Source organism: Columba livia, chromosome 3 (genome assembly GCF_036013475.1).
Source record: "Columba livia isolate bColLiv1 breed racing homer chromosome 3, bColLiv1.pat.W.v2, whole genome shotgun sequence".
In the NCBI taxonomy this organism is placed as follows: Eukaryota; Metazoa; Chordata; class Aves; order Columbiformes; family Columbidae; genus Columba; species Columba livia.
The window spans coordinates 99,873,348-99,889,506 of NC_088604.1; the positions used below are offsets into that span (position 1 = coordinate 99,873,348).

Consider the following 16,159-nt stretch of genomic DNA (forward strand, 5'->3'; position numbering starts at 1 on the left):
GCTTTTAACCTCTTGTCATCATGTAAACCTCCAAGATTTCACCTCCATAGATGATCTAGCAAATAAGGGCTTTTCCTTAATCATTCTTTTTCAGACTGCTAGGGATGGCTGATATTTCTTGGACAAAGCATTTTGCTTTGAAATGCATCTTTTTAATTGCTTTATGTCTTAAAGGACCTGTTGAAATGAAACTCCAGACAAACTGAAAAGCTTCAACACCAAAGATGTTTGTGCTTGTGCAATGCTTCATCCTTTGAAATTATTTCCTTTTGTTTAAATCCATGTGTTTAATCTGTTGCATATCAAATGGTAAGATTGAATTAGGACACTTTCGTCAAGCCTTCAGATATGACCTCATGACAACAAATGGCTTCCAAGAGGCAGTTTGGAAGGTGATTTTAGAAATCCTTATAAAAAAGTATTATTTGTTCACAGTGCCTTGTTCGTTCCAATAGCCCATTCTCTCATGCCAATGAGTCAACTCTTTGAGCATTATTTTGCAACATTTTCTTAGTATTTCTTAATTCTGTTTGCAGTATATATGGTGCTAATTGTGAACTGCTAACCAGGATCAGACTTGCATTAAGGCTTGATACCACTAGGATTTCTTGCAGGTATAAGTGTTCTCAGAAGTAGCTAAATAATTAATAGAAATAGTTCACTTGAAAGATACCCTGGTTACACTTCTTATCACAGACTGCATACTTTAGAAGTGGTTAAATATGCACCCTGCTGATGTTATGTACTAATCAGGTCTTTAAGTAATGTCTATTATAGGCATGTATGTTCACAAGGAGAAGGTAACAAAGTTGTTTGCCATAGTTTTTAAATTTGTTTGAATATTGAAGTACTTAAAAGATTCCACTAGCCATTTGTGAGCCCTTTATAAACTGTGTTATGAATGTAATCTTGGAGATTATGACTGAGGGCCCTTGGCTATTCAATCACTTTGTTGCTTTTAACTTTGTTTTTCTATCCCAGTTAAGAAGGACGTTCTTGTTAGGAATGGAAATACATAAAAGTGTTGCTTCATCCAAGCAAAATGGTAGTGAAAAGCTTTCTTGATTATGTGGATGTTTGGTTTTGATTATTATCTTGAATATTGACTGCACTGACTTTCAGGTTATGTACAGTTTATCTAAAGAGGATTTTCTTTGTTTTTCAAGTGATCCACAAATTGCAAAGTTTGTGGACAGTGATGTATTGGGAGAGTAGGAAGTTGTGGCTGGAAATACAGGTATGAACAATCCTGGGCTTCACTCCCAGCTGTGCCACTGGCAGAGATTTCTAAGAGTATACTTTTGAAGCAGCTTTATACTTAGGGATTCTACGTCCAGGAACAAATACTGGTGTGGATCATTGGCAGGGATGGTGCCTGAAGTCTGGCAGCTGAATGAAGACTGTTGCTAGAGGGCTGAGTACCTGTGCTTACTGCTCTTTCTCATTGAGATTTTGACATACCTGCCCATAGCATCCATACAGTGACCACCTCACAGTGCTCCTTAGAGATGAAGGGCAATCAAAACCACCCTGTTAGCCCTTCCACTGTTGAGCAGGTCTGCTCCCTCATTTATAATCCAAATGACTTTCAAAAGAGCTTGAAGTTCATAAGTAAAGGGTGTCGCACAGCTACATGTTGGTAACTATAGTGTGGTTTTGTATACTGCTGGTTTTTAGGTGAATTAAACACTTGACAGTACATGCTGAAATCTTGTTATGTGCTTATGAAAAAGAAAGGTTGGGGTTTTTTTAATCAAGAAGACTTCATAAAATTCTCAAGTGGATGTCACTTCATTATAACAGAAAAAGACTACGAAAATTTTTCAGAATCTTCAGGCAAGATCCTCAATTTAAGGGCTCCTTAGTTTACCAAAACAATGTATTAGACCTAAATATACATACAGCTCCAGTTAGCATATTGATCAAACAAATCCAGCTTGGGGGGATGATACAGTGACATTAATTCTTGCAGGTTGTGTTAGGAAAGGGACCAGTCAGGCCTTGCAAGATGTTGAACATCTTTCTGATGTTGTAAAGTGCAGCCAGTAGGTCAGATCAGGATTGACTGTGCCACTGCTGTCCTCTCCATCTGCTATATTATTTACCTGTAATCCCTTTTTTTTAAACTGCTGGAACATACTTTTATTTTAAGTTTTGGCATCATTGCCTAGAATTAAAGTGAAAGGGATTTTTCTTTTGTAAATAAGATAGTTCAAGTAAGAAGGGAAATTAATTACTCGTGTGTCTTTCTATAATATCAATATTATACTTACCAGAGACAGACCTTTGTCTTTGGTTCTCATTCACTTCAGTTACTGCTGAAGCATATTGCTGGACCATCTGCCTTGTGAGAAATTAATGTCTTCTACTATCTTAATGTCTTCTACTTTCTTAAGAGACTGGAATGATGAGTCTGTGGACTCAGGTTCTTCATGTAGGGTGGCACTAGGTCTGACATCTTCATTGTCAGCCAATGCGCAGGCTTTTCTAAGCTATGATTTAATGAGGTGGATGTACAAATGACACTTAAATTTGTGACAGTAGGCATTTCAGCCGTCAGTCTATATCCATGATAGAAAAAGTACACAAAGGGCTTTGCGATGTTCAATGAAGATAGCTCTCCCGGGACTGTTCAGTAGCTTTGTACAGAGCAGCCTTCAGGATAATATAAATATGTGGGCTTTATGTAAAGTTCTGCTATAGGGAGATGAATCCCAGCTGAACTGAAGTGGATCTTCCTGTCCTATTTCTAGACTGAGGCACCAAGCTCAGGCCGTCTTGATGGAAGAGAGTAGTTCAATCAGCCACTCAGGAATACTGCTTTCATTGATTTCAGTAGCCAGGCATAGAAAATGGGCTTAAAAATGTGTAAGGCTGGGAGGAGAAGGGGGAGTGGCAATACAAAGACCTTGTCCACAGCTAGTTCTGTGAGTACAGCGCAAAACCTGCATGAGTGGTGTTGTTTGTTTGTTTGTTTTCTGAAGTAATATCAAGCAATGTGTTGCTTTCTCTAAACTTGCTAGCATCATCTTGAACATGTGTTGCTTAAAAGCCATTAGGAAAAACATTTATGAAGCGGCAGTAGCTTATTAGAGCTTTTCTTCCATGCAGACTGTACCAGCAGATTGTGAAAGAGACAGGACTCCATACCCAAGGCTGTTTGGTTTTTTGTAGGTGCAGAATATGACTTAAAATATAACATTACTGGCTGGCCCATTTTCAAAGTTGCTGCCAATTAATCTTGCTCTGTATGAAATCCTCTTAAACCTTCCCTGGTGCTATTTGGGTGCATATTCTAAGTCGAGTTACATAATTTTAATGTGTTGAATAAACTCCTATAAATGCTCTGCTAGGAATACAATATTTATATTTATCATTTGTGTGTTACTTAATGGGGTATAACCCAAATCATCACTGAGCAGTTCTGAAATAGAAGGCAACAGCTGTAATACTGAGAAAGCGATGCAGGTCAGGAGTTCAAACACTGAGATTAAAGGGATGACTTTTACTCTACTGTCTTTACTTTGTCATGCTTGCTATAAGTAGATGTCAAGACTCTCTGGTATACAAACCACTGCGCTTATATTTCTCCGTTTTAAAAATTCTTTTTATTTTTAGTTACTGAATCCGATCACTTTCCTCTGCTGATATTTAAGTCTTACTGACTGTAGTGGAAACAGGATTTCCTGTGGTGATTAAAACCACAGGTGCTAGGATTAAGGAAGGCCTTTTTTTTTGGTGGTACATAGACTAAAACTGGAATGATACAGCGAAGATTAGTGTGGCATCCTCAGGGCTGACAGGCAGATTTGGAAAAGCACATGAGGGGATCAAACTCTGGGAGGTGTCACCATGGAGACACTTTTCTGGCATTCACAATATTTTTATCAAGACTTCAGTCTAACTGATTTGAAGATGGGAATTGGCTGCTGGAAGCAGAAACCTCTTTGGATGCAGCACGGATGTGTGCAGCCTTTATAGAAAACGTATATTTTTAGGATAGGCGGTTTAGACCATTGATTGTTATATTGCTTCCCTAGACCCCCCGCAATGTCCAGCTGTGCTTTTTGGAGAGAGAGGGCACCTTTACCACAGGAAAGTTATTTTCTGGGTTGTCAAATCCAAGCCATGTAAAATGTGGATAATAACCCTAGCACTGAAATACAGAGTAATGGTCACAATCCTTTCTGTTCCCTTTTACCTTTTATCCATAAGACTTTTTTTTTGGAGGAGGAGAGTTATTCTAAGGGACAGCTATAATATCTCAGCACCTTCTGAACATTTGCCTTTCCTTCAAATTTTAGTCATTCTGGCTTGAGGTGTCTTGGGATCAGGATCCTGTCTAAAGTTCCCTTGATTTTTTACTTGTGGAATTGCATTCTAGGTATCTTTTATTAAGGTACGGTTTTAAGCTGCTGTGTGGACATTACAGCTTGCTCTAATACTGTGTTATCACTTGATGGTGGAGGTGGTGCCATTCCATAAGGTCACAGAGGTAACACCTGAATGGCTTTTTGGACCAGATCCTGTTGACTACTCTCTTGCAATTGTTTGTACTGAATTTATTGAATCTCTTTGTAGGAACAAGAATTTATATATATATCTATGTGTGGGTATATAAAAATATATTTATAAAATATTTAAAATATGGGTTTGTATACCTATACATGCATGTATAAAATACATATAAAAATAAGTTTTCATTCCTTATATATATAATATATATTAAATATTCATTCCTATATCTAATATATTAAAAGAAAGTTCTTATTCCTACAAAAAGGTTCTCTATATATATATCAGAAACATACCTTTGATTTGCAAGTTGACAAGTAGTTACATATGTATATGTATATATGGGTAGCAGTCGTGCGTGTCAAACAGCATGTTTTATAAAGTAGCCTTTATCTTCTGGAACATGAGCGTTGCAGGAGCGGGCTGTGGTCGGGTGAAATGCAATCCTCGGGGCAGCGGGGCTGCTTGTGTTGGTAAGGTCAGCAGGATTTGCTCTCAAATTCATCCAGGCATTACTGCGCACACTAATGAAATGTGCAGCGCAGAAGTATGGTCTTCTACTTCACTAAGGATAATAAACAGTAAAATCTAAGGTTTTATTATGGTATATATTACAATTTTCCATTATTTGTCATCTCCTCTTTGCCTCACCTTTATTAGGTGCCACCTTGGGTCTACGAGTGAACCTTCGTACATGTATTTTTATAAAAAGGAGAATTCAAAGGTTTTTTCCCTAGCACCCTGCATCAGAATAACTGAGATTCTACACGACCACAGTTACGGCTGCAGATTTCTGTGCGTGCTACAAAGAATTATTTGTGCAATCATCCTGCACTCGTCATCAGCGTGAGAGTTTACAAAAGTCACCTCTTAACTTTTAAAAGTTATTCCTCTTCCAACAATGTTCTTCAGTTTATGAAATGTGGCCAGCCACCTTACTTAATGACCTGGTCGTCAGCAGTTTTACAAAGATTATTGCCTTTGTATTTCACACAGCACATTTGCGTATAACCAAAACAATCTAAAAAGAAACCACAAATTGTAAAATCCTGACCACATAATTTTTAAGTTAATAGGAAACATGAAACCTTTACATTTAGTGAAGTAACTTTCCAGGTGTCCCTGTTTTTCTAATAAACAGTTACTGTTTATTAAAAAAAAAAAATCAATATATAGAAAGACAGTATTGTATTGAATTAAAAGTTCCAAAACAGATAAGTTCTGTTCTTTCCCTTGTATGCACACTAAGGGCCCATTTCTGCTTTTTGACTTACAAAGCTTCCACTGACAGCAGCCCCACAGGGTAAGTCCATAAAGGCACAGGGAACAGATAAGTGTAAGTTGAGTTAAACTTCAGCTCCCGATGATCCTAGCAGCTTTTGAAACTAACAGGTAATCACTAAATACAAACTGTTTTGGAATGAATAAAAATAAAAACTTTTCAGGCTAAAATACAAAGCCGTAATAGGGATGATTTTGACAGATATATCGGTCCTGAAAATTAAAGGTAGAACGTGGGAGCTGAATTACCTGCGCAGAAGGGCATGTGATTATTGAATTCTGATGATAGTACTCTTTACCCAGCTTTGTAGAGTGCACACAGTTTGGCTCTGTCGTTTCTGACAATTTTTTATTGTCTCTTCTGTGCGTTGCTCACTTCAGCAAGGTAGAAATGGCACCTGTTTAGAGTCTAGTTCGTAATGCTTGATCGCAAAAAAACCGCACAAATGTGCAGGGGAGATATTTTAGAAATAAGATCAGGTATTTCATGATGTATATCATGATGTATGTATTCCAGATATTTTCCATTTACAAAATGGAAAGTTGGTGCTTGTTAATGTCTATGTGTATTTCAGTGATGTGGATAGTAGGTAGGTGTCCCTTCCTGGGATGAACCAGAGCAGCTTAGGGATGTTTGCTGGGCCTTCTACAGCTGGTGGAGATTTGACTCCAGCGGCTGGGGCTTTTGGAATGGAGAAGCCACAGTTTGTCTCTGCTGCTGTGCCTGGGAAGTTCTGCGTGGCACAAACATCACCATGCTGGTAGCAGAAAGTTTTAGGGAATCGAGCTTTGTTGTGAGGCAAAATGGAGACCTGCACCTTGGAAAGCCTGACACTGTGTCACACTAAAAGGGTCTGAGAAGAAGCAAATGGGTCATCTCAAATGAGAACAAAACCAAGATTTATTTTCTTTTTTTTTTTTAATCTTAGACTTTCTGAAAGACTCTGAGGAAACACTGCCAGATCAGAAGGAATCTCAGCAACTTTCAAAATCTAGTCAGACTGGTTTGCTGTCAGCCTGGCTGGATCCCTGGCAGCTTACAGGGAGAGCTCCTTTGGAGCTTGGACCTCCAGCACTTGTTGCTGCATGGGCAGCCTGGTCAGGCTCTGGGCACATGAGGGGTTGAGAGCCTCCAGGAGGGCATCTCTAAGGCTCCAGGATTTGTGAAAGATGCTACAAAGTTTGGGTTGTTCTGTTTTTTGGATTTGTTTGTTTTGTTTTGTTTTGTTCCAAATTGGAACAAAAATAAGCTTGCAAAAATCAAAACACTTCATGATTTGTGAAGGTTGTCTCTTTGGAGGTCTCCTGAGAAATCGTGGGAAGTTTCCTGCAAAAGAATGGCATAGAACACTGTCCCCATGGCTGCTCTGAAGCCCTTGCAGCAAGTGATGGGCAGTGCACAGACAGCAGCCAAGTCATACAGGGCCACAGATGCTGTCTAAGGAATGTCTCCATGGTTTAGCTGTAGCTCTTGGAGGAAATAATTTAATAACCCTTTTCTTTAAAAGTGTTTGCGGTTGAGGTACTTCGTGTAACAGAGCTGGTTCTTCAGCTGGTGAGCGGTGGAGCTGTGAGATATAACAGCTCAAGGAACTGTCCCCTTGGTTTTGTACAGGTGTGTTGCAGAAGTGAAAACAGCTGAATCTACATGTTGAGTTTGCTTGTTTATTTGAGAAATTTTGGAAACATTGCCATTCCTGACACCACAGCTGTGTTTTTAAGGTCAGTAGGAGCAGCACATTGACATATACAGCAGTAAAAGTGTGATGTTGTGGCAGAGACATTTAATCTGGCCTTGCAGGAATTCATAGATTTACGTGGAAAGCACCACGAACCCTTGCATCAGGAGGATGCGGACTCAGTTGTGTCTGCAGCACTGCACATACACATGCACTTTTAGAGAATGGAGAGTAAGTTTACTTTCAGAGCCTGTGTCCACATACCTATAAATAATATATTTCCTTAGCTCCTCCACCTCTCAGAGAATCTCACATTTGCTGGTATTTTTCGGGCTGCCCTTCTCATGCTTCAGAAAACATTCAAACATTTTGCAGAAAGAAGATGGTTCCTGAGTTGTGGTCAGCTGGAGAAAGTCTTCGGTGGTGTTTGGCTGGTTTGTGTCTTATGTGAATTTCATGGCACTTTCAGTGAGATCCCAGTCATCCTCTCTCACTTCTGTTGTGTGTGCTTACCTGTAATACCACGGCCAATGGCCCAGCTGTGCTTCTCAATGCCTCGAGTACCTCAGCTACATCTTTCTTTATCTCTAGAAACAAAGCAGGTTCTTCAGAAGCAGCCTTGTCCCACCCAGGAGGGTGTGATTAGAATCCTTGGCAAGTAAAATGTGTGATGACTTAATTCAGAAGGGAATATGGGGCTAAAATGGGTGAGGGTATAGAAAAAGACTACTTGATCACTGTCTAAAGTTAATGTTGATGTACAGCGTTGATAAACAGAATGTGAAAGACAAGTCTTATGGCATAAAGTTGAGGGATGCATAGTCATTTCCCTAGGGCAGCTGTCCTCCTGAGGTCAAAGCATGACACATTCCCCACACACAGGCACTGGAGCAGGCATGGATGGAGCCTGTGATGTTTATTGTGGCCAAAAGAGGCAGTGGAAAAACTGAATTACAGGCGCAGCCTAAGAATTTGGGGCTTGAGAGTTTCTGTCAAGTGCAGATGGGGATGTATTTGCACACTTCTGACAGGAGAGGAGATCCCGGAGAAGGTGCAAATCCTCCTCAGCGCTCATCCTCTCCCTCCTCCGCAGGTCGCACCAAGTGTCCTGTCGGCGGGGAGCGGTGAGAATTGCCCAAAACCCACTTGGAAGTGAAACCCCGGAGCCAGGCGAAGGGCCGCGCAGAGCCTGACCGCCTCCTGCTGCCGGTACCGCGGGCAGATCACCACCCACTGCCCCTGCAGCCTTTAGCAGAAACGCATCCCAGCGGGTTCCCAGAGGTGCCAAATTCTTCCTCTAAAGCAAGGGCGGTATTTGTCCCAATTATTTAATAATAGGTGCAAGCAATGTTAAAACCTTCCTCTTTTTAGAACAACAGAAAAAAAAAAATAAAAAGCCTTGGACGAGTTGCTTTTTCCTTCTGGGCTCCGGGCTGCCTCCTCTCCCCGTCCCCGGGGTGAGGCACCTCGGCAGGCGGCGGCTAGGCTGCCGCAAGTCCCTCGCCGTTGCGCGGCGCGGATTAAATAGGCGGGCGGCGGCACGGCCGGCGGAGCCCTCCGCTCCCCGCAGCCCCTCCACGTCACTCCGCGGCGAGGCGAGCACGTGGGGCGGGGAGACCTTATAAATCTCCCTCTCCCTGCGCGGCCGTGATGTTATCTGCTGGCACTCGTCCCCTCCTCGCAGGGAGAGCCGCGGGACCGGGGGAGGCGGGCGGGGGGCGCCGGGCGGAGCGCTAGATCCGCCGGGAGCTGCGCGCTGCGCCGCGCCGCCGGGGCCAGCCCCAGCCCCAGCCCGCGGGGGAGGCCGGGGGGGAGAGCGGCGCTGCGCTCCGCGCCAGCGCCGGGCGGCCTCTCCGCGCCTGCGATCCGCGGGAGGCTGTCGGGGCGGCGGCGGCGGCGCTGCCTCGCTGACTGCGGCGTGGGGTTGGCGTTTGGGAAGGAGGAGGAAGAGGAGGGAGCTGGAAAAAGCTCTGCAGCGCGCAGCGGCCCGGGCGGGGGTGGGTCGGTGCATGCGGCGCGGGGCGCACGCAGCAGCCTGCGGGACGCGGCCGGACGGAGGAGCAGCAGCACCGCCGCTCGCTGCCGCCGCGGGGCAAGGCGCCGCCGCCTGCCGCTCCGCCCGGCCGCGGGGGCCGGGACTCCGCGCAGCCGGGCGCACACGTGCGCGCCTCTGCCGGCGCCGCCGCGGGGGCTGAGCGGGGCTGAGCGCGGGGCGGTGCCGCTGCCTGCCGGGAGCCGCCGGGCGCCGCGGGCGCACGGCGGGGCTGAGCGCCGCGCCGGCAGCCTCTGCCCCGCCGGCTGCGGCAGCGCCCTTTAATACCCATCACTGCTTTTTCTTCTCCTCCTTTTTTATTTTTTTCTCTTTTTCCTTTTTTTTTTCGTTGATTTTTTTGTTTCCCAGCCGGCTGCGCCAGCGGGTTGAGAACAGTCTCCCTTCCATTTACTTGATTCGCAGGTTTGTTTATCTGTTTGGGGGTTTTTTCCTCCCGTTTTTTTTTTTTTTTTCCTGTCCTGCTTACTCCACCCCCGAATTTTATCTAGTTGTAGCAACTTGCTGCTTTTTTTTTTTTAATAATAATTGGTATTTTTTTCACTGACGCCTCCCGTGCGTTTTTTGATTGCAAGCCGTCCTTGCAGTCCGGTTTTTAACTGCATTTTGTCTGCAGATCTTCCCTTTGTTTGCACACATCCCCTTTTATTTTTAATTTTTTTGTCGTTGTTGTTCGCTGTTAAAGTCACTCTTTTTTGGGGGGGGGCGCTGTATTTAAACACTTAAAATGCACTGCTATCTCCTGAGCGTGTTTCTCACCCTGGATCTGGCCACCGTGGCTCTCAGCCTGTCTACCTGCAGCACCCTCGACATGGATCAGTTTATGCGCAAGAGGATCGAGGCGATCCGGGGGCAGATCTTGAGCAAACTGAAGCTCACCAGCCCCCCGGACGAGTACCCCGAGCCCGAGGAGGTGCCCCCGGAGGTCATCTCCATCTACAACAGCACCAGGGACCTGCTGCAAGAGAAAGCCAACCACAGAGCTGCCACTTGCGAGAGGGAGAGGAGCGACGAGGAGTATTATGCCAAAGAAGTTTACAAAATAGACATGCAGCCTTTTTACCCGGAAAGTAAGTCCTCTGTGTTTGTGCATGTGTGTGTAACTTCAACCCCGTGGCTTGGCAGTGGCCGGCACCTTCAAATACCAGCCCCATGCATCATAATCCGCCGCCTTTGCTTGGTTTGCTCTTATCCGCAGCATCTCTTTGGTGGTGGCTTCTAAAGTTTCGTTTAGGTGGTGGGGTACGAGCATGCCGGGGTGGGTGGGTTGGGGGGTCAGCTGTCCCCCCAGACTCACGGGGTTTCCATCCCCTTTGAAGTCACCCAGGAGTCCCTAAAAATGCCTCTCTTTCCACCACCATATACCTGAGCAAAGCTCCCCCTGCCTGTGATCCCCCTCTCCCCCCAGCACTGGGTTCAGCTCCCCCGCAGCCCCGTGTGCAGCCTCCAAAAAGAGCCAATATCTTTCCACTGCTGTTGTTTCCCTTGGAGTGTCTGGATTGGGCAGGTTTCCATCTCTCCATAACTGAAAAGGCGGTCTTTAGGAAAAGAAAAAAATTAAAAAAACTCACCGTCTCCTGTGCTGTCTGTGCCCCTCTAGAACATCGTCCCACAGCCCGCTACTCGGGTCGGTGCTCAGAGGAGGCAGGGGCACAGACGTCCTCCCTCCGCTTCCCACTTTAACTAGCCTCCTGTTTCAGTTCATGAGCACTTTCATTTCAGGTATAGAAAAAGTTTTCCCTTCTGGTTAGCCTCGGTTCTTGGAACCTGTCTCAGCCCGTCTGCTTTTTGCTGTTTTTAACGACCTTCTGGTGATCCGTGCCACGTTTTGCACACAAAAAAAAAGGGTACAAATGCTCCGTGCTGACCAAATCCACTTAGAATGATTAATAATCACAACTACGTGCCTTTTTGTTTTGGTAGTGAAGTTTAAGTGTATAGAAAAAAAAAAGTAAAAGCACTGCACTCCCTTAAAAGAATCTAGATCATCAGCATACCGAGGAAAGTGAAATACCAGAAGCAGAAAATAACTTAACCATTCGCATATCCAGTACCTAGTCACTACTCTTTTCATTTCACTTGCTTTCCTCTCTCCTCCCTCCCCCGCCACTTGATGCCCTATATACTGGCTGTCTGTTTTTGAAAAGCACATACCTCTTGCTTAAATAGATAATGCAGCCATCTTGGTAACTGTATCCTAGAGTTTCTAATTGCATTTTCCCCTTATTTATTTTTAGTTTAGCAAGTTGTAGCTTTGGGGCTTGCTCCATCTTGCATGTGATAGTCCTAGGATGCCAGCCAAGGCATCTGAACCCCACGCTTGGTGCAGCTGCCTCCCTTTCTCCCTTTATTCTTAAATGACAGCATCAGGTACAGGACATCCTGGCAGTCAGAGCCATTTTATTATTGTAATTATGGCACCATCCATAATAGCCATGATAAATACACTCCACCCTTGTTACCCTTGGGGAAGAAATACTTTTTTTTTTTTTTTTTAAATGTGTATTTGGAGCCAAGTGGGTATGAGCAAAGAGTTTCAGTGTAATTCATAGCAGTAGTGAGAACACAGAAATCATGCCCGTTTTCCACGTTGGTATAATGTAGTATTTTATTGGTGGTTTTGGTGGCAGTCAGCACTTTGTTTTGAGACCAGTCAGGTCATGCCCTGAGCAGAGGAGTGAGCACCTATAGGTGAAGGTTAGGAAGACCGCTAGCAGTGCCTTGGCTTTTGTGGAGTTGAACCTGTAGCAGAGAGTCCCTGAGAGTTGTAAGATTCATCCATCCTGAGCTCGCCTGTTGTTTTCCCTTGCATAAGTAAACTGCAAAGAACTGATAGTCCAAAATGCAGCTGTGTACTTTCCAGAAAATAAAAATATCTATGGGGTGTGACTTGGATGGTGTTGACAAAAGAGGATTTATTTTAAAAATCTAGTCAGAGGCTGGATTTGTACTGAAGTGTATCGATAGAGGTTTTGGAAGAGCAGAGGAGATTGCAGGTATCTACCAACAGAGTGCATCAGACGTTTGGGATCGGAGGGCCGGTTAGCAGCAGATCCAGTACTACTGTGCAAGGGCTGTCGCTAACATCAGAGTAAGTAGGTTAACTGTTTTTCCACTGCTCTCTAGTTATGCTGGATGGAGCGAACCTTTCCAAAAAGACAGAAAGAAAGAAATCACTCCACCATATTTTAAAGGAAGAAATTGAGAGAGCAGCTTTGGCGGCCACGGGTACTTTCTCCTAGATGTCTCGGGGTGAATTTTTTTAACTCTACAGTTTCTGCTGGGTCGGAGAGAGGCAGGAGGGAGAAGGGGATCAGTGTGAGCGCACTGGAGGTCAAAAGCTGCTGGAAGGAAGGCATGGGAAAGATCAGTGGTTCAGTTTTTACCACAAGTTGTTAGCGTTCAGTAACTGACTACAACCCAAGTATTACAAATATGCTCTAATTATACTCATAGTCAGCAATATATCACTACAGATCGCTGATAGGTCTTTGTGGGGCATTTTGTAAAGTTCAGACTAAATATTTTTAGCAACGAGGAGATTTAAAAGGAAAACTATAAGAGATATTGTATATACCCTAAGGCATATTTTGTCTTAAATATTATCCTTGGCCAACTGTACTGTATAAATACAGTAAATATGAATAGAACTGGCAAGATGCCAATCTCCTGGGATGAATTTTAGTCAAGAAGGTATTTATGGGATATAAATAATACTGTGTCAACATTTAAAGAAGGGATCTGATTAGTTTTGAATTTATTCATATTAATCTTTTCACATGCTGTTAGTTTAAGGCTCAAAGTAAAGTTATGCTAAGGTTTACTGATGGTTTGCACTGAGGAAGTAAGGGGGCATCTGGCATCTGGCTTGACAGTCCACTTGAGGTTAAAGATACATCAACTCAGAATATACATGGAAATTCAGTGAGCTGGGGACTGCTGGACCAAAAAACAACTGATGCGAAAAGTGGTGGCGGAAAAACATACTACAAAGAGGTTTGGAAAAAACAGAAAGGTTTTGTCTGTGAATCATGCCTCCCTGTGTTGTGCTTGCAACAGCATGAGTCCTAAATGCAGTTGGCAGTCAGAAAACAAATTGTTTTATGGAGCAGTTTAAAGAGGGAGGTGGGATATGGAAGTTGAGCACAACCTGAGAGAGAGCTTTTGCAAATTCTTTGTCTTGGCAAAGTTACCTGAGCAGGTGCTTAATACTGATTTCTGTGAAAAATGGATCGTGTTGAAAGTTTATTATTTATCAGTTCTTCATTGATTATCTGGGCCCTGATAATTAAGCTAATTATTTATTTGAGGCTGAGTGCTAGTCACCATTGCAGAGATAATAAACAGAAGGTTAATGATAGCACAATGATAGATTGAAAATTGTAATACTAATGCATACCTGGGATACTAGGGGGAAAATGGCACCGTGCATATGCAGGGGCTGGGGGCCAGTTCTGTGGTCTTCATTCATGGCAATTTTTATTACAGTCAATGAGCCAGGCAGTTTTGATGGCTTAAGACTTGTGCAGGTAAATTTTCGAGTTTTCTGCATACTTGGAAATAGGTCTGTAAGTACTCAGAAGCCTAAGAAGTCATGGTTATTCTGGGTTTGGTCCTGATTTTGCATGGATTTTAAACTACTTTAGTGTGAAGGAGCCTCCATGAGTTCCAGCCTGCACTGAGAGGTAGGATTAGTCTTCTCAGGAGCTCTCTACCATGAATATTGCTTTACATAGACTGTCATTCCGCTGCCTGTTCGCCTAATGAAAGACAACATTATAAACTGGCTGGGCACAATGACATGCTTCTACTTTATCAACAAGGACTCGATTTACCAGCAATTATACATATGTAGGCTCGTTCAGGGTACCAGAATTACTCACACAGGAGCAGCCATGCTCCGTGTGTGCCGGCACTGACTGCATCATTACCGCGATGTTAACAGCTACGGCTGTGCAGCTCGCGTGTGTTTGCATTTAGCAGAACACAGAACCTAATCTTTCAGGATTTCCTACGTTGTTAATGACACGGAAGCAGTCTCAGGAGGAATACCTTATTTTAAAACTTTGTAGCTACGCTGGCCCTATAGTCATGCTCTGGAGCACCTATTTGCAGGAGGTGTTTGCCAGGCTTACTCTCTGGTTTGCAGAGAGGACCTGAAGCAATGTAAAGGCTTCCCTGAGGAGAGATGTTGGAGGAACAGTTCCTTGCTCCTTGTTCATGAATGGCACTTACTGCAGTCTTCCTAGGTGGTGATTAAAAAAACCCAAAACCAACAGGATATTGCAAATGTCTTTAAAAAGGGCCAGTCTAATCTTCTGGACAGTAGTCTTCCACATACGAAGAAGGATAATAAAATAACATGCTCTGGTGCACTAACCAAGGGCAACTGAAATCAAAGAGCTCTCTTCTGCTCCCACTTACGTGGAGTAGATGTGGGATGCACTACGTGTGTTTCCTGCCCATCTTCTGAATCACCAGCGATATGCTGTAAAGCAGGGCACCAGGCTGGGAGCGGGGAAGGTCCACAAGCCAGGTTGGCATGGTACATGGTGCATGCATTTCTTCCAGAGGATGAAGCATACAGAATATCAAAAGACCTTTGACCTGCTTCTTTAATGTTACAATGTTGGAAGACCTGCAAGACAGAAACAAAGGGCTACATTCCCAAATCCTTTCCATAACCGTCATTGAGTTTATAATCTCTGGTATCTGTTTTAGTGAGGCGCTTTCACTCTAATTTGGTGGGTGAAAAGGTTAGATGTGCATCACTGACCCTGCCGCTCCCTGACCCCCCACCCGTTCGCAGTGTGAATGTTTAACAGTCCTGGAAACCTATCCGGAAATGTGCCCTTGTCTTTTGCCCAGAGCTTATATCACTCTTGATGGCTCCACTCAGTTGCAGGACTGGGTGTAAGTAGGTGTTTGTGTGAAGACAACAGAGCATCTTCATTAGCTGCTGGTTTAAGCCTAACTCATCCTTGGTGCACTACAAGAGAACAGTAGTGGTCATCAGGATGGCTCTGTTAGCTTGGAGTTACTGTTCCAGTGTTTTGCTGCCAGTTTGAGATTTGTTCCTGCATCAGAGCTATGCAAAAGGATGAATGAGGACTCCTGAGTATTGTCTTCAGTGAGATTCTACAGCACGGTGCTGAGACAAGCACGATGCTTCACACACATGAATGGACTCATTAACATTAAGGCTCCGTGTATGCCTAATTAGCTTTCTGAATTGGGGCCCAGTTTATGGCACATTTGCAGGAATGAACAGAGTCAGACAGTTGAAACCCCTCATGCTGGGATGAAATCTGCCATTTGGGCATCGAAGCCCAGCGAGTAGGAAATGCCTTACAGGATTGTTTAGAAGGAAAGAAGAGGCTCTTCAGTACTCCCGTGATCCCAAAGAAGGCTGACCCTGTTGGGTAGCTGTTTTTTTTTGCCTTTGCAATGTCCCTGCTAGACTGCTTCTGTATTACAGATAAAGAGAGGAACCCTGGGGTATGGTGACAAAACAAGTCATGAGTGAAGACACACAAACATTTCCATTCCTGTTGTGAAACCACATGCTGCACATTTTCAAGCAGGCAGTTTCTAGCTTGGGGATGATACGCTCCCCAGGTATTATTTAACATAA

The 16,159-nt window shown here is 43.9% G+C and overlaps 1 protein-coding gene across 1 annotated transcript in view; it reads left to right on the forward strand.

Moving 5' to 3' along the window:
- Positions 1–9,724: 9,724 nt before the first annotated feature.
- TGFB2 (transforming growth factor beta 2) overlaps positions 9,725–16,159 on the forward strand; it is a 63,925-nt gene continuing 57,490 nt past the window's right edge. Inside the window, exon 1 of the mRNA XM_005499973.4 lies at positions 9,725–10,595. Coding sequence (XP_005500030.1) covers positions 10,253–10,595 — 343 coding nt within the window. The 5' untranslated portion in view covers positions 9,725–10,252. The remainder of the gene's footprint in view (positions 10,596–16,159) is intronic.